The sequence below is a fragment of the Natrix helvetica genome, assembly GCF_964273705.1.
Source record: "Natrix helvetica genome assembly, chromosome: 6".
NCBI lineage: Eukaryota > Metazoa > Chordata > Lepidosauria > Squamata > Natricidae > Natrix > Natrix helvetica.
In genome coordinates this window covers 2,007,304-2,032,798 of record NC_138553.1, presented here as the reverse complement: position 1 = coordinate 2,032,798, position 25,495 = coordinate 2,007,304, and the positions used below count along the sequence as shown (strand labels likewise).

Sequence of the window (25,495 nt, the reverse complement as noted above, 5' to 3'; positions counted from 1 at the left end):
ATGGGTGGAAACTAACCAAGGAGAGAAGCAACTGAGAACTGAGGAGAAATTCCCTAACAGTGAGAACAATTAATCAGTGGAACAAAAGTTGCCTCCAGAAGTTGTGAATGCTCCAACACTGGAAGATTTTAAGAAGAGATTGGATAAGTATTTGTCTGAAGTGGTGTAGGGTTTCCTTCCTAGGCAGGGGGTTGGGCTAGAAGACCTCCAAGGTCCCTTCCAACTCCGTTATTCTGCTCTCGTTCAGGTTCTAATTTGCTTCTAAGAAGGTCCCATTCAGGTGGTCCTATATGGGGGGCTTGAGAGAGAGGAATCAGGGTTAGCAAACATGTCTCTTTGGGTGAACACGACAGGGAGCTCTAATAAAGCCCATGGAGCTGATGCCTGGATTCGCACTGGGCTCCTCCATGCTTTTCCTTCCGGCCAGCCTCAGTGCTTCCATCTGGAAAATGGGGACAATTCTAAATTCAGCCTTTGGGGTTTGTGGTTGAAATCTATGCCCCGAGGTCCCTGAACCTTCCTGTAAAGTCAATGGTTGTGTTAACTCAGGGTTGAGTTCTGCAAACGCCAGGCAGTTCTCAGTTTATGACTGGCCGCTCAGCGGCACTTCAAAGTTATGACCGACCTGACAGAAAGAGGACTTACGACCTGGATTCTAAATGACGACAGTGGGGCGTCTGCGCCTGTGGTCACGTGACCAAACCTGCCAGTGTCACGTGGCCACCTAGCCCTGTTTTATGACGGTTTCGCTGAAAACTGACTTCTGGTTTTTTGTGACTCTGCACTTATAGCCAACAATTGGTTCAGTTAACAACCTCCGTGTCCCTTTAACGACATCTGCATTCGCTTAGCAACCATTGCATTTGCTTTGCAATCCCCACGTTTACTTAACGACGGCTGCAGAATAGGTTGCAATTCGGGTCGGTCACATGCCTAGGAACCGGCCAGTGACATTTTGCAAACTTAAAATTTTGTGTTATATTAATTCACGTTCGTCAATTCAATATTTCATGCCTCCTTAAAATGTAAATGGGTGGGATAGCAAAAATCACAGAGTTGTTATAGAACCACAAAAGGAAAAATGAGGAAAAAACTTATACAGTACAAGTGGACCTTGACCCAACGGTTCGTTTTGGGACCGTTCAAAGTTACGACGGCGCTGAAAAAAATGAGTTATGACCGCTGTAGCATCCCCATGGTCACGTGATCAAAATTCAGATGCTTGGCAACTGGCGTGGACTTATGACAGTTGCGGTGCCCCAGGGTCACGCAATCCCCTTTTGCGACCTTCTGACCAGCAAATTCAATGAGGAAGACAGATTCACTTAACAACTGCAGGGATTCACTTAACAACTGTGGCAAGATAGGCCGTAAAATGGGGCAAAGTTTACAGATGATTCGCTTAGTAACAGAAACGTTGGGCTCAATTGTGGTTGTAAGTCAAGGACTATCCATAATCCCGACCCACCTGCACTAGGTTTATGATAAGATTGCAGTAACAGAATTCTACAAGTCCGAATAGCGCCTCCCCCCCCCCTTCTCTTTCTCTTCACGGGAGCCAAGTTGAATCCCGTCTGAGACGCTTCCTGGGGTTACAGTTCTGGCTCAGACTCCGCTCTCCCTTATCTGGCTGTGGTCTCGGCTGCAGCTCTTCCTCCTGTTCCTCAAGGTCCCCCCTTCTGTCCTTTGTTTCGCCGCTTCCCTGATGCGGGATAACTGAGTCGTTGAGTTCCCTGATACTAACCTTAAATCCAGGTTAGTGACATGTGATCCAGGAGTGGGTTCTGGCAGTCGCGACTGCCGGTTTGCTCGTGGCCGTAACGCTATAAAAATTGCTCTGCACATGCGCAGAAGCAAAAAACCCAAGATGGCGGCGCCTATGTTGCCACTGCGAGAATAGTTTGGGCGCGTGGCAGGCCTGGGCCGCTGCCAGTTCCAGCGACCCAGGCTGCCAAACCACTACCGGTTCGGCCGAACCAGTCCAAACCGGCGGGAACCCACCACTGATGTGATAGCTATGTTGATGTCAGGTACGAGCACCCAGACGTGGTCTAAATTCAGCCGCTTAGCAACTGGCATGTGTTTATGACGGTCTCAGTGTCCAAGGGTCACATTTGTGGCCTTCTGAAAAAGTCCAGGGGGAAGCCAGGTTCACTTAACAACCATGTTACCCATTTAACAACTGCAGTGATTTACTCAGCAACTGTGGCAAGAAAAGTCAGTAAAATGGGAAAAATTCACAACAGCAACAGAAAATTTGAGCTCAGTTGTGGTCGTAAGTCGAGGATGACCGGTACTTAATGCGAGGATAAGCTTCCCGCCTTAAACTGTTACCAGTGAAATTAAGAGAGCTTAAAGTAAGGACTGACGAGCCAAGAGAATGGTCTCTCTGTGACCCCAAATGACCTTACAAAGACCGATCCCGTAGCCAAAGTTGGACTTGTGTGAGCTCACATTTTAAGACGGAAGACGTGCCTCCTTGAGGGGGGGGGTTAGAATCGAGCGGATTATAATGCACAACTGATTGGCATCACGGCCACGAGGGCCCCGTGTCATGTACGAGGGCTTTGTGGCTTGTGCCGGACCTCCAGGGGCAGGAAAGCAGGGTTCAAGGCGGCACCACTGATTCTAGTCTGTTGTCTCCTGTCCTGCAGGTCCCCAGCGGAGGGATGAAGCCGTTCGGTGTGTTTGTCATCTGCGCAGGAGGCTTAATGTTGTACTCCTGCTTCAAGAGATTCAGTGACGGTGGATCGCTGACCTGAGGACCCTGCCAGCCTCCTGGTAGAGAGGACCACGCTTGCCACGCGCCCTGCCCCCTGTTCCAACTTGGTGACAACCAAGCAACAAGCACTTCCCCCGAACCCAACTACTCAGAGGAGCTTCCGGATCCGGCCCCTGCGATTTCTCGGAAGCGCCAGCTTGTCTCTTCGGCCAGGACAGACCCTCCGCTCCCCATTCTCCCTTACTCTCTTTGAATCCCTCTCTCGGCCTGCCCTGTGCCCATGCGTCACCTCCCCCACCCCACAAAAGTGCAGGAGGACGATCTCATAGCTAGGCTTTTACGTTGTATCTGCTCTGAGCACTTGGTCTAGAATGACGGGACCAGACGCTGCTGGCTCATCACACTGGGGCACTGTTTCCGGGGGCCTGAAGCTACCCTCTTTTCCAAACTGGGGAGGGGGAACACCGGGAATGGTTTGACGGGGGACGAGTCAGTGTGTTGGCTGAGTTAAAGCAGAGATCCTTGGTTGCTCCCATTCCCCAACCCTCCCCCCATGCAGCCTCTCATTTACCAGACCTCTAGCTGATCCTCAGATCTGTCCATTGAAATATGTCCGACTCCTGTGGACTTAAGTACCGTGTCCGTTTCCCGGGAGTCCTGTGCTGCATGCGTGAAACCTACACAGGATGTTGGGCGAGATGACTCCCCTAGTTCCAGCAATATTAGCGCCTCTTTTAACACTGTGACGCTCCAGAAGGGCCGCGGTTGGCGGTTCTAATTTTTCTCCCAAGACGCTGCTCGTTTCTGCCCTGCTCAGGATAGGCACAATCTATGCATTTTGTCCACCGACCGTATTCCCTCCTCCGTTTTTGTGGTCTGGCTGGGCTGCTGCGTTGGACGCGATATCGATGGGCTTCTGAGCTGCGTGTGTTTTTTTGTGTACGTGTGAGTGACACTTGATTCTTCAAGCCCAGCACAATTGTATCAACGCCTCCCTCCCCTTCCGTGCTCCAAGGAGTCCGCCAATGCTTATTTTCAACCAGAGGTGTCCGTAGGGTAGGGTTAAAACAGGGGCGGTGAACAGTGCGATCGAACCTCGGCAGACAGTTTGCCACAATTGGCCAGCTTTGATCGCACCGTCGTGACCAGCGTCCCAGCTGTGGAGACCCCCTGAGTTCTACATAGTTTGCTGGCAGGTGGGACACGACATCAGCAGGCGCATCGTTCTGGGTTCTGGGTCCCCCGTTCTCACCCTGCATGTTGCGTGCAGTCACGTTCTTTTATGTGTAGCCTTCTCTGTCAATTCACAGCTGTTCCCCACCTCACCTGGGTCTTCCTCACCCCTGGGTCACCTGCTCTCCACCGAGAAGGGGCCCGTTGCAAACCAGCACAAGCCAACCGGCCCAAGAGACTCTGCAGAACGTTCTCCTCTTTGTCTTCTCTGTTGTAACTCGGTAAAAAGAGCTTTATAAATATCCAGAGTGTGGATGTCTTTCTTTTGTCTCTTAACTGAGACATTTGGTCTGTTGAAGGGATGGGTTAGAAGCTGGCAGGCTAATTCTCATTTGTTTATTGATTCACTAGCTGGATACCCGTGCTTCGTGATGAAACTATGTGATTGGGCTATGCAGGAGAAATTTGGTTCACAATTCGTTGGCTCAGTGGTGGTCGGTGACATAAAGGAATATCCCTCCCGCTGCCTTGAGTCCGGAAACAGTTCCGTAGGTGAAAGGCATAGACATTTTGGCGGGGTGCTGACATTTAGTATACTGTAAGGAGCCTCAGATCAAGTGAAGGAGTGGAATGTCTGCCAGTTTGAAGCGAGGTAATGGAATGTAAGGCAACTGGCAGTTGGAATAGAGTTCTTTTCAGGTGGGGAGGGGGAGTAGAACTCCTTAGCATCAGAGCGTGTTAATATAAGGCAACTGGCAGTTGGAATAGAGTTCTTTTCAGGTGGGGAGGGGGAGTAGAACTCCTTAGCATCAGAGCTTGTTAATAACTTTATAAGAATTATTAATGATCTGATGGTCATTTCGAAAAGTCCTTTCTTAGCGAGCAACTAGAAGCCAAGAGGAAAATATGTGCCAAATTTCAAGTTTGTAGGCTTTATGGTTCTGGAGATTTTGTGATGAGTGGGTGGTGATTGGCAGTGGTGGGTTCAGGATCCCATCGCAACCAGTACGCTGCGACGGGGCTGCCCGTCCACCTCGGGCATGTCCACTGCGCATGCATGTGCACCCACCGCCCTGCAATACTCCAGCTGCTTGGCGGAGGTCGCGCAGGTGCCGTACGCTGTGCATGCGTGCGCAAATGGCCTGATTGGCTTAAATACAGGTAAGGAACATGGGCGGGTGGGTGTTCTGGTATAGTGGCTGCTGCTCCCAGCTGCCACCAGTATGCCCATACCAGGACGTACCGGCCACAACCCACAAATGATATAGATTCATTGCTATATGGATCTGTTGGATTGATAGGACTAATCATCTCAAATACAGCCCATCTTCAGTAGGGTTTGCTTGGGGGGGGAGAGCCTCTGCCAAGCAGGGTGTGAAGGTGAGAAGGTGATTCTTGAAGTCCAGCCCCCATGTTACCTGTGGGCGAGAGCAGGAGGACCTATCACTGCCCGTCACATCCTTCAGGTGCTGCGAAGTACCACCTGCTGGACTTGGCTGGCCCAGGATCCCACGGAACAAGCTGGAAGCAGAGGTGGCTTTCACAGAAATTAACCAGGGTTCGCCCCGCCTGTGCACACTCACTTCGTGTGCCTGTGCGCCTTCCACACCTGCGCTTTGTTTACGCACGCAGCTTGCACGCATGTGCACGGCTTAGAAAACGTGGCTAAATAGGATGGCATAGAGCCAAGGCGGTGATGGGACACGCCCGCAGGTTGCCACTACCAGTTCACCTGAACCGGCTGAATGTGATCTCTGGTTGGAAGGGACCTTGGAGGTCTTCTAATCCAGCCCCCTGCTCAAGTGGGGAACTCTATACCAGAGTTGAGAGAGGAGCAACCAGGATGATGAGGAGCCTGGAGCCTGAAACACGCGATGAACGGTTGCAGGAACTGGGCCTGGCTAGTCTAGGGAAGAGAAGGACCAGGGGAGGCGGGAGAGCAGCATTCCAATATTGGAGGGGCTGCCAAAGACAGGAGGGGGTCAAGCTGTTTTCCAAAGCACCTGAAGGCCAGACAAGGAATAACGGATGGAAACCGATCAAGGAGAGATTCAATCTAGAAATGAGGAGGAACTTTCTGACAGTGAGAACAATCAACCCATCGAACAGAAGTTGCCTTCAGAAGTTGCGGGAGCTTCATCCCTGGAGGCTTTGAAGAAGAGACTGTCAGAAATGGTGTAGGGGTCTCCTGCTTCGATGTGGGGAGGTTGGACTAGATGACCTACAAGGTCCCTTCAAACTCTGTTATTCTGTTGTTCATTCCAGACAAATAGCTCTCCAATTTCTTCTTCAAAACCTCCAGGGATGAAGGAGCACCCACAACTTCTGATAAGCTGTTCCACCGCTTAATTGTCCTCTCTTGTTAGGAAGTTTCTCCTCAGTTCCAGGTTGCTTCTCTCCTTGGTTAGTTTCCATCCGTTATTTCTTCTCCTGCCTATTGGAGAATAGGTGGACCCCCCCCCCCCCGCCATCTTCTTTGGGGAAGCCCCTCAAATATTGGAAGGCTGCTGTTGTGTCATTCCTAGTCCTTCCTTTCATGAAACGAGACATACCCAGTTCCTGCAACCCTCCTTCGTTTTAGCCTCCAGCCCCCCGTAACCGTCTTCGTGGGTGGGTCCACGTGAGCCAGCCACGAATTAAAGCCGCCCACCTCCTGCCCCGTGTGGCTGGAGGAACGAGGTGGGTTCACCTCAGGCCAACCTGCGGGGGGGACTGCCAGCCTCTCCTCCGCCTGCCGCCAATCCCCCGGGGTGGAAGAGGAGAAGATGCGGCTGGCCGGCCTCGGGTTCAGCTCCACCGCCTGGGCACACGCCGTTCTTCTCGGGGGGCTGCACATGCTGGACGGACTCCTCACGAGGCATGGCTGTGGCCAGGTGCCCTGAGGTGCGACTTCATCAGCTATATTGAGCACCAGAGGCCGAAATGTGGGCCTGGTGCCAGATTCTGGACAGACTGTCCACCACGGAAGAAGGGGGGAAATGGCCGCTCGGCTGAATCTCCCCTTTTCTGGACTTCTACAATAGAGACCGGCCTTGACTTACCACGATTTCCAGGTAGTCCTCGACTAACGACCACAATTGAGACCAGAGTTTGTGTTGCTGACTGTGGGATTAGTTAAGGGAGTCTTGTCCCATCTGACAACTTTTCTCGCTGCCTTTGCTAAGTGAATCCATGCAGTTGTTAAATTAGCAACACGGTCGTTAAGTGAATCTGGCTTCCCTATTGACTTTGCTCGTCAGAAGGTCGGAAAAGGGGATCGCGTGACCCCGGGACATTGCGGCCGTCATAAGTGTGTAAATGGGAGTCCGTTGGCCAGCGTCTGTATTTTGATCATGTGACCACGGGGATGCTGCAACGGTCGTAAGTGTGAAAAACGGTCCTAAGCCCCTTTTTTGCAGTGCTGTTGTAACTTTGAACGGTCACTAAATGAACGGCCGCAAGTCGAGATTTACCTGCATTTAGTGGCCATTGAAAGTTGCAACGGCACTTGAAAAAAGTGAGTTAGGACCATTTTTTCACTCTTATGACCTTTGGCAGCATTCCTGTAGTCACACGATCAAAATTTGGATGCTTGGCAACAGACTCACCTTTATGACGGTCGCAACACCCTGGGCTCACAGGATCCCGTTTGGCGACTTCCTGCCAAGCAACGTCAACGGAGAAATCAGATTCGATTAACAATCTCGTTCTTCATTCAAGGACCCCCAGGCTCCACTTGACCGAGGAGGCCAAGCTCACTTAAACCGATGTCTCACTCAGCGGCACAAATTTGGTGCTCCTCTGTGGTCGTAAGTCGAGGACGACCCAACTGGAAATAGGTCTGTCTCAATCACCACCACCCCCGCCCGTCTCCGTCTCCGTCTGACTCCGATCTTTCCTTATGCAATATTCACAGCTTGCATCTGTCGCTGTCCATCTGGAAAAAGCAAGGAAGCAGCTGGATTTTGGATGGGAGGGGGGTGGGGTGGGGTGGGGGAGAGAAACAATGTGTTTGCAAGCAAAGCCAAGTCAGTGCTCCATCCCCCCCCCTGCCCCCAATTGCTTTCCAAAGCCAGCTGGGCGGGCAGCCGAACTTTGCTTGGGAGGGTGTGATTGTGCCCTTCAGGAGACCTTCGCAGCCGGGAGTCCCGTTTATGAGGTCCTGGACCGGCTGCTCAGGGGTTGCACGGTTGATGTTTGAACAGCTGGAAGGGACCTCCACATCTGCCCTGAGAAGGCCTCCCTGAATGCTTCCCAAGGGAGGGGCTGGCTGGGTAGAAAAACAATCTTCTGTTCAGCATCGGCCGTAGTCAGACAAGACAAGAGCTAGAAGGCGTCCGACAGAGCCGAGCTTACATCACAAAGCCAAATTCAACGGTGAGAAAAGCCAGCTGCTCCTTTTTCCTCGACTTACGACCACAGTTGAGCCCAACATTTCTGTGGCTAAGCGAGACCGCTGTTGAGTTTTGCCCCATTTCTTGCCAAAGTTCTTAAGGGAATCCCTGAAGGGGTTAAGTTAACCACCCGGTTGTTAAGTGAATCAGGCTTCCCCTCGACTTTCATGCCTGAAGGCCGCAAAAGATGGAGGAGGACAGTACAGCCGTCGTAAGTACATGCCACTTGCCAAGCCTCTGGCGTTTGATCATGTGACCTACAATGGTCATGTGAAAAGCGGTCGTAAGTCCATTTCTCAGGGCTGTTGTACATTCAGACGGTCACTAAATAAACTGTTGTATGTTTGTAAAAAAAGAAACAGAATAGAATAAGAAGAGAAAAGTCAGAAGGGACTTTGAAGGTCTTCTAGTCCAACCCCCTGCTTAGGCAGGAAACCCTATACCTGTGATGGCGAACCTATTGCACACATGCCCAAAGTGGCACGCAAATGTTGCCCGGCAAGCACGGCCTTGCGTGTTTGTCTTCTGGGTTTCTGGTGTCCATGCGCGTGCGATGATCAGCTGTTTGCGCATGCAGCAGTGCTGAAAACCAGTGCTAAAACCTGGGAGTTTGGCTTTTCCAGAACGGGATCCCTTTGCATGCGTAAAACCAGTGCCGAAAACCAGCTTGCGGTTGTGCACCGGTCAGCTGATCAACGGTGCCAAAAAGGTTTGCCATCCCTGCCCTGGATCATTTCAGATCAATGGTTCTCCAATCTCTTCTTTCAAACATTCAGGGTTGGAGAATTCACAACTTCTGGAGGCAAAGTTGTCCCACTGGTTAATTGTTGAGGACTAACTGCATCTTTAGGCAAGGAAAACCAAATGCACAGGTCCAGTATAGGTGGTACCTGGATGAATAGGAGTAACTGTGAGAGGGATCTTGGAGTCCTAGTGGACAACCACTTAAATAGGAGCCAGCCGTGGGCAGCAGCTGCCAAAAAAGCCAACACAGTCTTAGGCTGCATCAACAGAGGGAGAGAATCAAGATCACATGAAGGGTTAATACCACTTTATAATGCCTTGGTGAGGCCACACTTGGAATATTTGCATTCAGTTTTGGTCACCATGATGTAGAAAGGATGTGGAGACTCTAGAAAGAGTGCAGAGAAGAGCAAGAAAGATGATTAGGGGACTGAAGACCAAAATATATGAAGAACGCTTGCAGGAATTGCATTATGTCTAGTTTAATGAAAAGAAGGACTAGGGGAGACATGCTAGCAGTCTTCCAATATCTCAGGGGTTGCCACAAAGAAGAGGGAGTCAAGCTATTCTCCAAGGCACCTGAGGGCAGAACAAGAAGCAATGGGTGGAAACTAATCAAGGAGAGAAGCAACTTAGGAGAAATTTCCTGGCAGTGAGAACAATTAATCAAATTAACTTGCCTCCAGAAGTTGTGAATGCCCCAACACTGGAAGTCTTTAAGAGGAGATTGGATAATCATTTGTCTGGAATGGTATGGGGTCTCCTGCTTGAGCAGGGGGTTGGACTAGAAGACCTCCAAGGTGCCATCCAACTTTATTATTCTTTTATAAACCTCTCTGGGGGTTGGTCCTGCTGCTGCCCCAGCAGAGGTTGCAAGCGAGGGCACCTGTTGGGCGATTGGCTGGAAAAGGCTCTCACGGACGAGGTTTTCCCCTCCATGAAGGACTTCGGCTCTTCAGACACTCTTCCATTGCTGGAGTCCCGGTTGAGAGATGAGCAGCTGCAGCTGGAATTTGAGCAGAGGGCAACTGCCAAGCTGGTGCCCCTTAGGAAGATTGGGCACGGCTGCCCTCCAGGCCTCCTCTGACTTGGCAGGTTATTAATAGAGACCCCATCCCTCCAACCATCCAGGTCTCCGAGCCGGCCACGGCTGCAGCTCAGTAGAGGCTGGGCCCTGGAGCTCCTGAACCAGGGGTCCGTGGCTGGTCTGGGAAGGGGCTGGGTAGCTCCTTAATTAATATTAATATTAAGAATAATGAATATTTTATGTATATTGGAGTAAAATAAGAATTTGGTTGGAAGAAATAACAGGCCTTCAAATTTAAACTGGAGACGTTTTTGCTAGGGATAATTAGAGGAACAAAGGAAATCAATTATATCATAATTCATATACTGACAGCAGCAAGAATAGCATGGGCCCCAAATTGGAAAAGAGTCGAAAACACGATAATTTAAAAAAAAAAAAAACACCAATGGACTACACGGAAATGGTTAAGTTAACTCTTAAAGTGCAAGATAAAGAAGAAAAAGAATACTATCCAGTATAGGACAAATGGTATCGGTGGTTAGAGATTAGGAAGAAGGAATGAAAGTAGACTACTGATATATGTAAATATTAGGCTGTAGGAATTATAAATGTAAAGAGGGAATTGCAAATGAAAAACGAATGGAAAGTATGTAAGATGCTAAACAAAAGGGGATATGCCGATATATCTTAGGAATGGGATGTTGAATTTGATTTTTATGTTTGGTTTTGTAAAAAGCTTAATAAAAAGTACGCATTAAAAAAAAAACACGAATATTTTAATCTGTGGAAGGGGTCTTCCTACCCCAGGCAGAATGGTGGAGGGACTATGGTGGTGGGAGGGGCTCTAAACCAACTTTCTGTATGGTTAGTCCTCAACTTACAACCACAATTGAGCTGTGTGACACACACACACACACACACACACACACACACACACGGTGCTGCAATGGTCATAAATGCAGGCTGGTTTTCCAAGTGCCCAAATTTTTATCATGTGACCGAGGGGAATGCTGTGACGGTCATAATTGCAACCATCCGTCATAGTCATAAGCCGAGAACTATCTGTAGCAAGGCAGAGGGCAAGAGAGGGCGGTGGAGACTAGGAACAAGCTGAGCTCCCAGGTTTTCCCCATTGGACCCCCCCTCGACTATCTAAAATGATCTAGGGCAGGGGTGTCCAAACTTGAGAACTTTAAGACTTGTGGACTTCAACTCCCAGAATTCTGGGAGTTGAAGTCCACAAGTCTTAAAGTTCCCAAGTTTGGACACCCCTGATCTAGGGTATCTTGTTTGAGCTGGAGGTTGGACTAGAAGACCTCCAAGATCCCTTCCAGCTCTATCCTGATTGATTGATTGATTGAAATGGCCTAGGGTCCCCTGCTTGAACAGGGGGTTGGACTAGAAGACCTCCAATGAGGTGGAAATGGAGCGACCCTTCTGCTGTTCTTTGCCCTTTGCAGAAAGCGCTGTCCAGCCTGGGCATCTGATGAGCAGGTTATTTCTATCGAGGCCAACGCTCGCTGAATGTTCAAAGCTGCCCACAGCTTCCCCTGCCAGCGAGAGAGGCGGCGGAGAGTGTCCAACACGTTCCCTGCATGCGCGCACAGGGATGTATCCCCCCCCCGCATACGCGCGCACACTGGCTGCTCTTAGGGAAGGTTGCATAAACTTTCACCTGGAGGAAATCCCTGGTCAAGGGAAAAGCTAAAATGAGTGTCAACTTTATCCAGAGGGAGATGGTGAGTTCTAGTCCCGACTTAGGCATGAAAGCCAACTGGATGACTTTGGGCCAATCACCAGGAGACTGGGAGTTCTAGTCCTGCTTTAGGCATGAAAGCTAACTGGATGACTTTGGGCAAATCACCAGGAGACTGGGAGTTCTAGTCCCACTTTAGGCATGAAAGGCAACTGGATGACTTTGGGCAAATCACCAGGAGACTGGGAGTTCTAGTCCCACCTTAGGCATGAAAGCCAACTGGATGACTTTGGGCAAATCAGCAGGAGATTGGGAGTTCTAGTCCCACTTTAGGCATGAAAGCTAACTGGATGACTTTGGGCAAATCAGCAGGAGATTGGGAGTTCTAGTCCCATTTTAGGCATGAAAGCCAACTGGATGACTTTGGGCAAATCAGCAGGAGATTGGGAGTTCTAGTCCCACTTTAGGCATGAAAGCCAACTGGATGACTTTGGGCAAATCAGCAGGAGATTGGGAGTTCTAGTCCCACTTTAGGCATGAAAGCTAACTGGATGACTTTGGGCAAATCAGCAGGAGATTGGGAGTTCTAGTCCCACTTTAGGCATGAAAGCCAACTGGATGACTTTGGGCAAATCAGCAGGAGATTGGGAGTTCTAGTCCCACTTTAGGCATGGAAGCCAAGTGGGTGACTTTGGGCCAATCACTAGGAGACTGGGAGTTCTAGTCTCACTTTAGGCATGAAAGACAACTGGATGGCTTTGGGCCAATCCCCAGGAGATTGGGAGTTCTAGTCCTGCTTTAGGCATGAAAGCCAACTGGATGACTTTGGGCCAGTACCTGGGAGACTGGGAGTTCTAGTCCCACCTTAGGCTTGAAAGCCAACCTTTGGGCCAATCACCAGGAGACAGTGAGTTCTAGTCCCGCCTGAGGCTTAAAAGCTGGCTATAAAAATAATAAAAACAATAGGAATACATTAATAGAGAAATAAATGATAGCAATATAAATAATAGAAACAATAGAAATAATGCCAGTAGAAAAAGATATATTAGAAAGAATGGAGAGAATAGAAATTACAGAAGCAGGAAGAAGCAATAGAGAGAATAGAAAGGATGGAAAAATAAACAATAGGAAGAATAAAGAGAAAGTGTGAAATGGCACATAGGCTTTTCTGCCTGAGCAAAGGGTTGGACTAGAAGACCTCCAAGCCCCTTCCAGCTCGGTTGGTCTGTTCTGTAAAGCAACAATAGAAAGAATAGAAGTGCAAGTGATAGAAAGAACTGAGATGACAGAAATAAATAGAAATGGAGAAAACGGGAATAAAAAAATAGTACTTATTTATTCACTTATTTATTTACTTTTATTTATTTACATTTTTATTTTATTTTATTTATTAAGATGCTGGATAACCATATGTCTGAAATGGTATAGGGTTTCCTGTCTAGGCAGTGGGTTGGACTAGAAGACCTCCAAGGTCCCTTCAACTCCTGTTATGTTCTGTTCTATCCTATTCTATCCTATTCTATTCTATTCTATTCCATTCTATTCTATTCCATTTCTATTTCTATTTCTATTTCTATTATTTCTATTTCTATTCTATTTACTTACTTACTTACTTATCCAATCCTATTCAGAAGCCGCATGTTTTGCTCATAACCGAAACAGAAATAGCATATCCAATCCAACCAATTCCGTAGTATTTAAGTACAATGACAATAAAGATTATACTTATACATATCCAGGTCAGGAGGTTTGTCCTGGCAGAGGCTGACTCACAAGAGGGGTGAGTCCTGCTCCCCCCCCCCCGGATGGGACACTGTCTCTCCAATGTGCAACCTCTCTGGAAAAAGCCCCATTCTCTCACAGGGATTCCTGGGCAAGGACTCACGGATGAATCCCTGCTGGGCCGGTTTCCTAGGCCCGTCCTGGAGAGGGGGGTCAGCAAAGGAGCAGGACGCTTGGCACAGCTGGGAACACCTCCCCCCTTCCCCCCGTCCCCTCGCCAGCTCTGAGTAAGATGGCAAAGGAGCTCCTGAGCTCACCGGAGGATCATTGCTGTTTGCGGTGTCTTACTACTATTAGACACGGAGGTGTAACTTTGCCCTTTGGAGAGAGGGGCTGAGTCACACCCTCTTTGCTCCGTCCTCGGTCGATAGCTGTAGTAGTTGCTGCCCCTACTATTCCTGGAAAAGCTGTCATTCCCACAAGGGCCGGGAGGGGCCCGTCTCTGGAGGGATGACGCAGCCTGGGCATGGTTCCACAATCTTCCAGAACTGTCCGAAAGCAAAGATCAAGAGAGGCTCCGATGACCTGTTGACCAGCATTGGCCCATCTTTGGAGTCATCCATCTCTTTAGCAAACCTGCGACACTCAGCCAAGGTTTTAGATGAATCACAGTGCACCATAACGGAATTGGAAGGGACCTTGGAGGTCTTCTAGCCCAGCCCCCTTCTCAAGTAGGAGACCCTGTGCCATTTCAGACAAATTGCTGTCCATCTCTATTTTAAAACGTCCAACTTCTGAAGGCAAGTTGTTCCACTGGTTGACTGTCCTCATTGTTAGGGCGTTTCTCCTTAATTGTAAGTTGCTTCTCTCCTTGACGAGTTTCCATCCATTGCTTCTTGTCCTGCCTTCGGGGGCTTTGGAGGATAGGCTGACCCCCTCCTCTTCTTTGGGGCAGCCCCTCAAGGAATAGAATAGAATGGAATGGAATAAAATAGAAAATGGAATGGAATGGAATAGAATAGAAAATAGAAAATAGAAATAGAACAGAACAGAACAGAATAGAATAGAGCTGGAAGGTACCTTGGAGGTCTTCTAGTCCAGCCCCCTGCTCAAGCAGGAGAACCTGTACTATTTCAGATGTGGCTGTCCATACTCTTCTTAAAAACCTCCAGTGATGGAGAACCCAGGATTTCTGAAGTTTGAATGAGGTTAAAGCAGGGGTGGGTTCCTGCCAGTTCTAAGCTCTTCTATAGAAGAAGTTCCACAAATCTACAGTGCCGTTTGGAACCGGTTCCAGCTCCCTCCCCGCCGCCCGTCCGCACATCCTCAAGATGAAGAGCGAGAGGAGGAATTCTGGGAGTTGAAGTCCACGAGTCTTAAAGCTGTCAAGTTTGAACACCCCTGCAAGGTCTTGTAACTTGACAGCTTTAAGACTTGCACACTTCAATGCCAGAGTTCCTGAGCCAACATTTTGGTTGCTAAGCAAGAGCGTTGTTAAGTGAGTTTCACCACATTTTACAAGTTGGCCACGCCCACCCAGTCACATGACTGCCAAGCCACTCCCACTTGGTCACATGGCTGGCAAGCCGCTCCCACAAAGCAGGCCACACCTACAGAAGAGGTTCTAAATTTTTTTTGAAACCCACCACTTGATTAAAGGGATTATTGCAGGATACATTAGCCTGTCTGTTAAAGCGCCAGGAAGTGAGGTCTAAGTGACCTTCCCTGGCTGGGGGGGGGGGGGGGGCAGGGGGCTAAAATCTGAGACCCTCCACTGTTTGTTCAATAAACCCCACATCACTCTGACCCTGACGGGATCTAACTGTCCCCCATACAACAATAAAAAACTAGGCAGAGAATTCCTGGCTAGTTTTTTTTTTTAACCATCTAAAGAGTTTCTTTAAACAGAAGCAGATTTCAGGCTGAATGTTTACTTAGGTGTTTATTTAGTTATTAGATTTCTAAGCCACTGTGAAGAAATGACTTTAGATGGTGTACAAACAGGATTACCAGATGTGTACGCATCAAATACCCACCACGTAATCATACAACTTTTACAAATAATAAAATAAAATAATAAAAAATAAAATAAATAATACAATAAAATATATAATACTATCCAATAAATAATACAATACAATAAATAATACAATAATACAATACAATTATATCAAATAAAATAAATAAGAACATAAATAAGAAAAAAATAAAAATAAATAAAAGCAATAAACATTTATAGCAGTACCTAAATAATTGATTGATTGATTGGCTGACTGATTGGTTGATTGGTGCATTTTGGTGGCTGTCTACTCTGGTGGGCAACTTACAGTTTTAAAAAGGGGGAAAGCAGGAAGAAGAAGCAAAAAAGATATCTAGCGAAAAGAAGAGAAAAAAAGAGGAAAAGAAAAAGAGAGAGGAGGAACAAAGAAAAAGAGAGAAAGAAAGAAAAAGGGAGAACGAGATGGAGGAAGAGAAAGAGGGAGAAAGAGAGAAAGAAAGAGAAAGAGGAAGGGACAGAAAGAAAAAGGGAGAGAGAAAGAATGAAAGATTATTAACGTATCACATATCATATCATATTTCATATCATATAATATTATATCCTATTTATTATATTATATTACATTACTTCACATCACATCATATTAAACTATTACATTATATTACACTACACTATACCATATTCTATTTTATTGACTATACTATAATACTATACTATACTAAGTTACACTACACTGTTCTACATTAAATACGGTAAGTTAAATAAAGATTGCACAAACTGATTATAAACAATAAGAGGACAGAGTTGCCAGAATGATTCATTGGAGCATCTGTAAAAATCATCAGGTGCCAGTAATGAAGAAGTGGTGAGAACATAAATAAGACTTGAAAAAGCAGTAAAAAAAATGAGCAAGTTAGAGAGAAAGAACTGGAGAAGGACACAAAATATATAGTAAAAATCTGAAAATCGAGGTTGAGAGATTTAAAGCAGGGGTCAACGTATTTTCCAAAGCGCCTGAAGAAAACATGGATGGAGACTAATCAAGGAGAGAAGCAATCGAGAACTAAGGAGAAATGTTTTGACAGTGAGAATAATTAACTAGTGGAACTCCTTGCCACCAGAAGTTGTGGGTGGAGGTTTTCAAGAAGAGACTGGACAGTCATTTGTCTGAAATGGTATAAGGTTTCCTACTTGAGCAAGGGGTTGGACTAGAAGACCTTCAAGGTCCCTTCCAACTCTATTCTGATTGATTCATGGAGATTACAGCTGTAGTGGTCCCAGTGGTTTTCAGCACATTCAATGCTATACTAAAAAAATCTTACATGGCACTTAGAAAATCTGGGCATTGACAACATTTGTATCTGTCAATTTCAAAAGCCCCTGTGGCGCAGTGGTTAGAATGCAGAATTGCAGGCAAACTCTGTTGACAGCGAGCAGTTTGATCCTGACTGGCTCAAGGTTGACTCAGCCTTCCACCCTTCCGAGATCGGTAAAATGAGGACCCAGATGATTGGGGACAATAGGCTGACTTTGTAAACCACTTAGAGAAGGCCGTAAAGCACTATGAAGCGGTATTTAAGTCTAAGTGCTATTGCTATTGCTACATTTTTGGGAAAGGACGATGCTTATGAAAGTCAACACCAGCTAAGCAACTGGTGGTTGTTGTGATTTCACATGATTGTATACACATTAATAATATTGCCTCGGATGCAATCCCAAAACATCTGGAGCAGCGCTTGATTGCCAAGGGCCTTGACACAATGCCCCTCAGTCAATTGCAAAAGGCAGCTTGACTCGGAACAGCTGACATCCTGCGACAAGGCCTTTAATCCCCTCAAAATTCCACATCTGGCTATCCCAGGTCCTTGGGAAGGATTGGGGAAGTGGACAAAAATTTCCAGATCCAGTCTGAACATCCGGCTGACTCTGCATTCCACTATAATGCTAATATCGGCATTGACAATATCAGTCAATTGCAAAAGGCAGTTTTGCTGACATCCTGAGATCTTTAACTCCATTAAGACTTCCACATCTGGCTATCCCAGGGCCTTAGGAAGGCCTGGGGAAGTGGACAAAAACGCCAGATCTAGTCTGAACATCTGGCTGACTGTGACCAACCCCTAGAACGGAAATTGATAAGACTTTTTGGCTGACTGCGCTGCTTTAGGTTTTCAACACCCAGCTCAGGCTGCTGCCGGCAGTGTGTGGAGCGCTGTGCAACACACACACACACAGTATGCTGACACGTTTGGAAAACTCTTCAACCATCCGTTTAACCACTCAGGTCATGTCTGAAAACTTAGAAATGACTCGTCAATCAACCATCCGGTCAGGAGTTGGTGGGGAGGTTTCCCAACTGGTTTTTGCAGGGCTACTTTAGGTGGGCTCCCTTGGCAGGAACCCCCTCCCCGCTCCCTCCCTCTTGGAAAGCCACAGGGGGTGCCCCCAACCATCTTTGCACCCCCCTTCCCCAACCCTCTTCTCTCCATCTGCAAAGACCCGGCACGCTTTTTCCATCCCCACGCCAAGAAAATTGAGTCCCCAACCTTCCTTTCGTGGAGGGTGGAAATTAAAAATAGCAGCTGATATACCCCTGGCGTTCCGGCCTGCGGAAGGGGAGGGGGGTGGGCAGCCAGACAGGGAGGGGGCGCGTGGAGGGAGGGGTTTTTGCTGCGGGTGGAGCCAATCCCCTCCGCTTGCTATCCATAGAGGCCAATCCCGAGCGCTGGGATTATCTAGCCGGGCGGGGGGCGCGTTGCAAACTTCGCCCCATCATCCCTTACTTGTCGATGGGTCCCGGGGCGCGCAGGCATTCCTCGCGGTCCTTCCTCCTGACGTGGGGCGAGGGGCGGGGGTGTTGGGGGGGTTGACGAGGGACTGGCGGAGCCTTTTAAAACACCCCTCCTTCGTCCCGGACCTTCCACTTTGGAAGGACCCAAGCGAAGTCCGGACGCTCCCTTCCCGACACTCGCCTGCGCCTTCGGCCGGGGGAACGAAAAAGGAAACCAAGCCGAGACCAGAGACCAGAGGGGACCCCCCTGCCCGCCTCCTCCTCCTCTTCAGAGTCCCGAAGACAAAGAGGAACCCACCCACCCACTCACCCCCACCGGCTGCTGAAATCCCTGCGCCTTTTTTCGCCAACATTTTTTTTTTTGCGGGACAGTTTTGCGCGTAACGAAGTTTCTGCGGGGTTTCCGCCAGTGGGAAAGGCAAGAAAGTGGACCCCCCCCCCACCCTCCCACGCCAGCCAGCAGCCAGCCAGGCCAAGGGGCTGACCGCTTTCACTTTTGAGCACTTTCACTCTTAAGCCGGGCAGTTTCCATCCCGTCTCCGGTGCCTCTTCGCGTTTCTTCTTCTTCTCCGCTTTCCCCCAGCAAGTTCGGATCATCGCGCGCAAGCCCCAGGATTGCCGGAACCCCTCCGCCCCACCTACCCACCCACGCACCCCCCGCCGCCATGAACAGCAACAGCTACTACGAGCAGCCCCCCCAGGGCTACTACCAGCCGGGCGAGGAACCCCAACAAGAGGAGATGCCGGCCACGGAGAAGGATCTGGCCGAAGACGCGCCCTGGAAGAAGATTCAACAGAACACTTTCACCCGCTGGTGCAACGAGCACCTGAAGTGCATGCACAAGCGCATCGGCGACCTGCAGAAGGACCTGAGCGACGGGCTGAAGCTCATCGGCCTCCTGGAGGTGCTCAGCCAGAAGAAGATGTACCGCAAGTACCACGCGCGCCCCAACTTCAGGCAGATGAAGCTGGAGAACGTCTCGGTGGCGCTGGAGTTCCTGGACCGCGAGCACATCAAGCTGGTCTCCATCGGTGAGTCTCTCCCCACCCTCCGAGGGATTGGGGGGGGGGTGGAAGCATCGCTGGGTTTGCTTCAGTCCCTGTCTCCAGGCAGGGGTGGGTCAGAGGGGCAGATAGGCAGGAGGGCCAGGAGCGAGGAAGGAGGGAGGGGGATGGTAGAGGAGGGGGGGAGGTGGCCAAGACAGGAGGGTCACTGAGGCCGGAATGGCCAACTTACCAGGTTCGCCGTGGCCATTTAGCCACAACAATTCAGTATGGTCAAGTTGCCATGGCCAACTCAACACACAATATGGCCAATTTGTCATGGCCAACTCAACATGGCCAACTCGCCACAGGCCGAACAATTCAAAAATTCAATTTAATTATTTAAAACAATTTTTAAAATCTTTTAATTTTGGTCGTTCGCATGTCCTTTTAGCTCTCCTCTTGCACCCTTCCTTTACCGATTTTATTCCACCCTTTCTTTGATATAAGTGTAATTCTCCTCCTGTGGCCAGTTGACTAGACCCCACTGAGTCACCCAGGAAGGGCAGTGATGGGGGGAAGGGGCCTCGGAGTCTGGTTGCGGCAACCGCTGTCTGGGTTGTGTAGGTGTGGATGTGTGCAGCCAGCTCAGGAGGTGTTGATGTGATTGGGGGGTGGGGGGCTTCTGGAGGGTTTGATAAGATTGGGGGAGTTGTGTGGATGCCCACCCAGACTGCCCCTTCCCCGCTGACCTGAAGGGGGTCCCAGCTTCAGCTGGTTGTGTGAAGAGGGCCTGCCCTGCGATGGGGCTGGGTGGGGAGCACTCAGTTGGGCTTGTGTGGGTATGTGATGTTGTGTAGCAGGGTCAGTGAGAGGTCCGGCTCAGGAGGTGTTAATGCGATGTGACCGGGGGGGGGGGGGTTGTGTGCCCATTGTGGGTGCCAGCCTGGCCTGCCCCTCCCCTGCTGACCTGGAATGGGTCTATATTTCCTATCAACCCAGGTTGTGAAGGGGGCCTACTCAGAAAAGGGGGACTGCCCTGGGGTGGGTGGGTCGGGAGTGCTTGCCGGATCAATGGTGTGATTGGACGGGTAATCCTTGACTCACAGCGCTTCATTTAGTCACCATTTGAAGTTACAACAGCACTGAAATGACCGTCGTTCATACTTACGACCGTGGCAGCTTCCCCCAGGTGACCTGACCCAAATTCAGACTCTTGGCACAACCGACTCATATTTATGACGCTTGTAGTGTCCTAGGGGGGAGTCACGCGTTCCCCTTTTGCGACCTTCCGATGGGCAACGTCCATGGGGGGAGCCAGATTCACTTAACGACCGTGCGACTCATTTTAACTACTGCAGTGAGTCGCTTAACAACCGTGGCCAGCAAGGTCGCCAATCTTCTCCGAACCAAAGTCTGGCTTAGCAACGGAAATGGGGGGTGGGGGCTCGGTTGCAGTTGTAAGTCGAGGATGAACTGAAGCTGCCTTTGGCACGGAGGAGGAGGTGATTGGATAAAACCCAGCCAAGCGGTTGGCATGGCTTCTTGTTGGTAGCTCTCCAATCTCTCCCTCCCTCCCTCCCTCCCTCTCACACACACACACACACACACCCTTGTCCAAAGAGCCCTGGATCCGATTCTGAGATTGTCTTTGGGCTTCCAGCTGTCCCTCTGGCAGCTGTTCTCGGGCCACCTCTGACCAGCTGCCAGGTTCCCAGGTTACACCTCTTAGTCATGGCTGAAAAGTGCTCGTCCGGCCGCCTCTCGGGGGGCAATGGGGGCTCTTGATGGGTGCTGGCAGCTGGAGAGGCCAAGTCCTTTGCTGCCAGCTTGAAAGGAGGTTGATGGGAAACGCCTCGGGCTCCGGCTCAGCCATGCAGGGAGACTGTGGTAGGGTTGACCCCGTAGAGGAGGGCCTGGCGTGGGGGCCTTGGGGCTCCCTCTGAGCTGGGTGGTTTTCCTGTAGACGTTTCCTGGCCCGACTAGGGGGCAACATCAGTGTTAGGAGGGAGTGAGGTTTGTGGAGAGGAGGAGGAGGAGGAGGAGGAGGAGGAGGAGGAGGAGGAGGACTGTAGGGTCTCCTCAGTGCCCCCTGAACTTGGTTTTTTTCTTGGAGATGTTTCATGACCCAACCAGGGAACATCACCAGTGCTAGACGGGAGGGGGATTGCAGGGAGGAGGAGGAGGACTCTGGGGTCTTTGGGGCTCTCTCTTCTTTGTGGTTTTGTTGCAGATGTTTCATGGCCCAACTAGGGAACACCATCAATACAATACAATACAATACAATACAATACAATACAATACAATAGTAGAGTTGGAAGGGACCTTGGAGGTCTTCTAGTCCAACCCCCTGCCTAGGCAGGAAACCCTATACCGTTTCAGACAAATGGCTATCTAACATCTTCTTAAAGACTTCCAGTGTTGGGGCATTCACAACTTCTGGAGGCAACTTCTGTTCCACTGATTCATTGTTCTCACTGTCAGGAAGTTTCTCCTCAGTTCTAAGTTGCTTCTCTCCTTGATTAGTTTCCACCCATCGCTTCTTGTTCTACCCTCAGGTGCCTTGGAGAATAGTTTGACTCCCTCTTCTTTGTGGCAACCCCTGAGATATTGGAAGATGCTATCATGTCTCCCCTAGTCCTTCTTTCTCTTAAGCTAGACATTCCCAGTTCCTGCAACCATTATTCATATGTTTTAGTCTCCAGTCCCCTAATCATCTTTGTTGCTCTTCTCTGCAGTCTTTCTAGAGTCTCCACATCTTTTCTACATCGTGGCGACCAGAACTGAATGCTAGAATCAGTGCTAGAAGGGAGTGGGGTTCATGGAGAGGAGGAAGAGGAGGAGAATTGTGGAGTCTTTAGTGCTCTCTGAGCTTCGTTGTTTTTTTGCAGACCTTTCATGACCCAGCTAGATAATGTCATCAGTGCTAGGAGAGAGTGGGGCTTGCAGAGAGGAGGAGGAGGAGAATTGTGGGATCTTTGGTGCTCTCTGTGCTTTGTTCTCTGTTGCAGACGTTTCATGACCCAGCTGGGGAACATCATCAGTGCTAGAAGTAAGGGGTTTTGCAGTGGGGAGGAGGAGGGGTGTGTCCACAGACTGAGCCAAAAACACCAAGATGGAAGCCGCCACAGTGTGATCAAAGATGCATCCCATCTGTGACACCCATACAAATCAGGATACAAGTTGGGCAGCATATACATTTAATAAATGTATTAAAAGGTGCAGAGAGCTTTGATTGGTGGAGATTAACTCAAGGCAGGGAGTCTTTAATTTACAAGCCACAGATGGGGAGGTTGGTTACTTTGGGATGCAGAGTGCTGGCTGCATCCAGATCCTAGGTTAATTCAACAGGTTAAGCAGGTTGTGAGAATGCGACTCAGGTGGCTTGGTGAGAGAACAACAGGGATTTGTTGTGCAAAGGTTTAATGCTTCAGTTGTGGTCTAATATTGCATCCAGTTTTGGTCACCATATTGTTATAAAAATGCAGTAGAGACTCTGGAAAGAGTGCAGGGAAGAACAAAAAAGACGATTAGGGGACTGGAGGCTAAAACATATGAAGAACGGTTGCAGGAACTGGGTATGTTTAGCTTAAGAGAAAGAAGGACTAGGGGAGACATGATAGCAGTCTTCCAATATCTCAGGGGTTGCCACAAAGAAGAGGGAGTCAAGCTATTCTCCAAGGCACCTGAGGGCAGAACAAGAAGCAATGGGTGGAAACTAATCAAGGAGAGAAGCAACTTAGAACTGAGGGGAAATTTCCTGACAGTTAGAACAATTAATCCGTGGAACTGCTTGCCTCCAGAAGTTGTGAATGCCCCAACACTGGAAGTCTTTAAGAAGATGTTGGATAGCCATTTGTCTGAAACGGTATAAGGTTTCCTGCCTAGGCAGGGGGTTGGACTAGAAGACCTCCAAGGTCCCTTCCAACTCTATTATTCTATTCTATTCTTCATTACAATATTTATTCTATTCCATTCTATTCTATTCTATAGAGGTCTGGTAGCTCAGTGGTTAGCGTGCAATACCGTAGGCTACTTCTGTTGACTGCTGATTGCCAGCGGTTTGGCAGCTCAAGGTTGACTCAGCCTCCCATCCTTCCAAGGTCGATAAAATGAGGACCCAGATGGTTGGGGGGCAAGAGGCTGATTCTGTAAACCGCTTAGAGAGGGCTGTAAAAGCACCGGGAAGTGGTATATAAGTCTCAGGGCTATTGCTATTCTCTATTCTAAACAATGAGCATTAGGCTTCCTTTTCAAGTTGTGGATCTGTAACCAAAGCAATGTTTTCCCAACACACCCACCCTGTTTTCTCCAGGGGTAAATGGACCTGACATTTGTACCAAAATGAAGCTAGTTGCAACCCAGAGCTGGCCAAACCTTTCGTATGTGGAATTTTCCAAGGCTGCTTGAGGAGGGCTAGTTTTTTGCTGGCTACTTTTGAGAAGTTCAGCTCAATTCACATCGGAGCAAAACGTGCCAAGGTCTCTGTTTTGCTCCGATGTTATGCCTAAAATCCTCACGTTCCAACAACGGTCGGTCGGTGGGATGAAAGCATCTGAGGCGTAAAAAAAAAATGCAGCTGGAGGCGTCCAGAAAACAGGATGCAACATTTTCCTCTCCTGATTCTGTTTCATTTCACAGTCCTGATTCATTGTTTTTCCCCTCACTTTTAAAACCCACAGCGACAATTCGAACTCTGAATAGGTTTTTCTTTGGGCCAAAATAGGACGGAGGTGTCGCATTAACCGGAGGGATGTATAGATAGTCCTTGAGTTACAACAGTTTGCTTAGTGACTGTTCAGAGTTACAACAGCCTAAAAAGGGGACTTACGACTGTTTTTCACACTTACGACCGTTGCTGCATTCCTGTGATCAAAATTAACATGCTTGGTAACTGTCTCCTATTTATGACGGTCGGAGTGTCCCGGTGGTTTCGTGATCCCCTTTTGCGACCTCCTGACCAGCAAAATCACGGGGAAGTCAGATTCACTTAACAACCCTGTTATTAACGTAACAACTGCTGTGGTTCACTTAATGCAGGGGTGTCCAAACTTGGGAACTTTAAGACTTGTGGACTTCAACTCCCAGTATTCCCCATTCCCCATGCTGGCTGGGGAATTCTGGGAGTTGAAGTCCACAGGTCTTAAAGTTCCCAAGTTTGGACACCCCTGACTTAATGGCTGTTGTGATTCACTTAACGACTGCCATGATTCACTTAACGACTGTCGTTAATCACTTAATGACTGTTGTGATTTACTTAACAACTTAACAGCAAGAAAGGTCATAAAATGGGGCAAAACTGAATGAATAACGTGTCTCGCTTAGCAGTGCCAATTTTGGGCTCAATTGTGGTCGTATGTTGAGGACTACCTATCAGTCTGTGTGGCTCAATTTTTTTGGGGAAAAAAAACCCCAACAACCAAAACCGCTTATAAAATAGTGTGAAGTTGCAGGCAAAAGCTGAATTTTTCTCTGGGTTCAAAGATGTAGAAACAGAGGCTTAGAATCCAAGTCAGGTGAAGTCTTGGTGCTGCTTTATAAAGCCTTAGGAAGGCCACATCTGGAATCCTGCATCCAGTTGTTGGTCACCACGTTACAAAAAAGGTGTGGAGACTTTGGGAAAAGCCCAGAGAGGAGCAACGAAGAGGATCAAAGGCCTGGAGATAAAAAATATACGAAGAACGGTTGCAGGAATTGGGTTTGGCCCATCTAGAGAATAGAAGGACCAGGGGGGACATAACAGAAGTCTTCCAGTATTTGAGGGGCTGCCCCAAAGAAGAAGAAGGGGGGGGGTGTCAACCTATTCTCCAAAGCAGCAGACATGACAAGAAGCAATGGATGGAAACTAATCAAGGAGAAAAGCAACCTAGAATTGAGGAGAAACTTCCAAACAGTGAGGACAATTAACCAGTGGAACAGCTTGCCACCAGAAGTTGTAGGTGCTCTCTCACTGGACAGCCACTTGTCCTGAAATGGGAGAGGGTCTCCTGCTTGAGCCGGGGGGCTGGACTAGAAGACCTCCAAGGTCTCTTTGAACTCTATTATTCTGTAATTCTGTAAAGGTCTCCTGCTTGAGCTTTCAGTTGGACTAGATGACCTCCAAGGTCCCTTCCGATTGTGTGTTTCTGTAAGGGTCTCCTGCTTGAGGGGTCAGTTGGACTAGATGACCTCCAAGGTCCCTTCCAACTCTATTCTTCTGTGATTCTGTAAGGGTCTCCTTCTTAAGCAGGAGGCTGGACTAGAAGACCTCCAAGGTCCCTCCCA

General features: G+C 48.8%; 2 protein-coding genes across 11 annotated transcripts in view; both read left to right on the top strand.

The window, feature by feature from the left end:
• The window catches only part of CCDC136 (coiled-coil domain containing 136), a 34,603-nt gene extending 30,418 nt beyond the window's left edge, over nt 1–4,185 (top strand). For 4 of the 5 annotated variants that reach the window (XM_081956772.1, XM_081956774.1, XM_081956773.1 and 1 more), the window contains one exon: nt 2,655–2,782. Coding sequence is in view for 1 of the 5 variants with exons in the window: in XM_081956771.1 (XP_081812897.1) it covers nt 2,655–2,762 (108 nt within the window). In the remaining 4 variants the exon portion in view is untranslated. Of the gene's footprint in view, nt 1–2,654 lie in introns of all 5 variants that reach the window. The other variant, XM_081956771.1, reaches the window with a different exon arrangement.
• Nucleotides 4,186–18,383: 14,198 nt separating this feature from the next.
• The window catches only part of FLNC (filamin C), an 83,177-nt gene continuing 76,065 nt past the window's right edge, over nt 18,384–25,495 (top strand). For all 6 annotated transcript variants that reach the window (XM_081956764.1, XM_081956766.1, XM_081956763.1 and 3 more), the window contains exon 1: nt 18,384–19,279. In XM_081956764.1, coding sequence (XP_081812890.1) covers nt 18,913–19,279 — 367 coding nt within the window. In that variant the 5' untranslated portion in view covers nt 18,384–18,912. The remainder of the gene's footprint in view (nt 19,280–25,495) is intronic.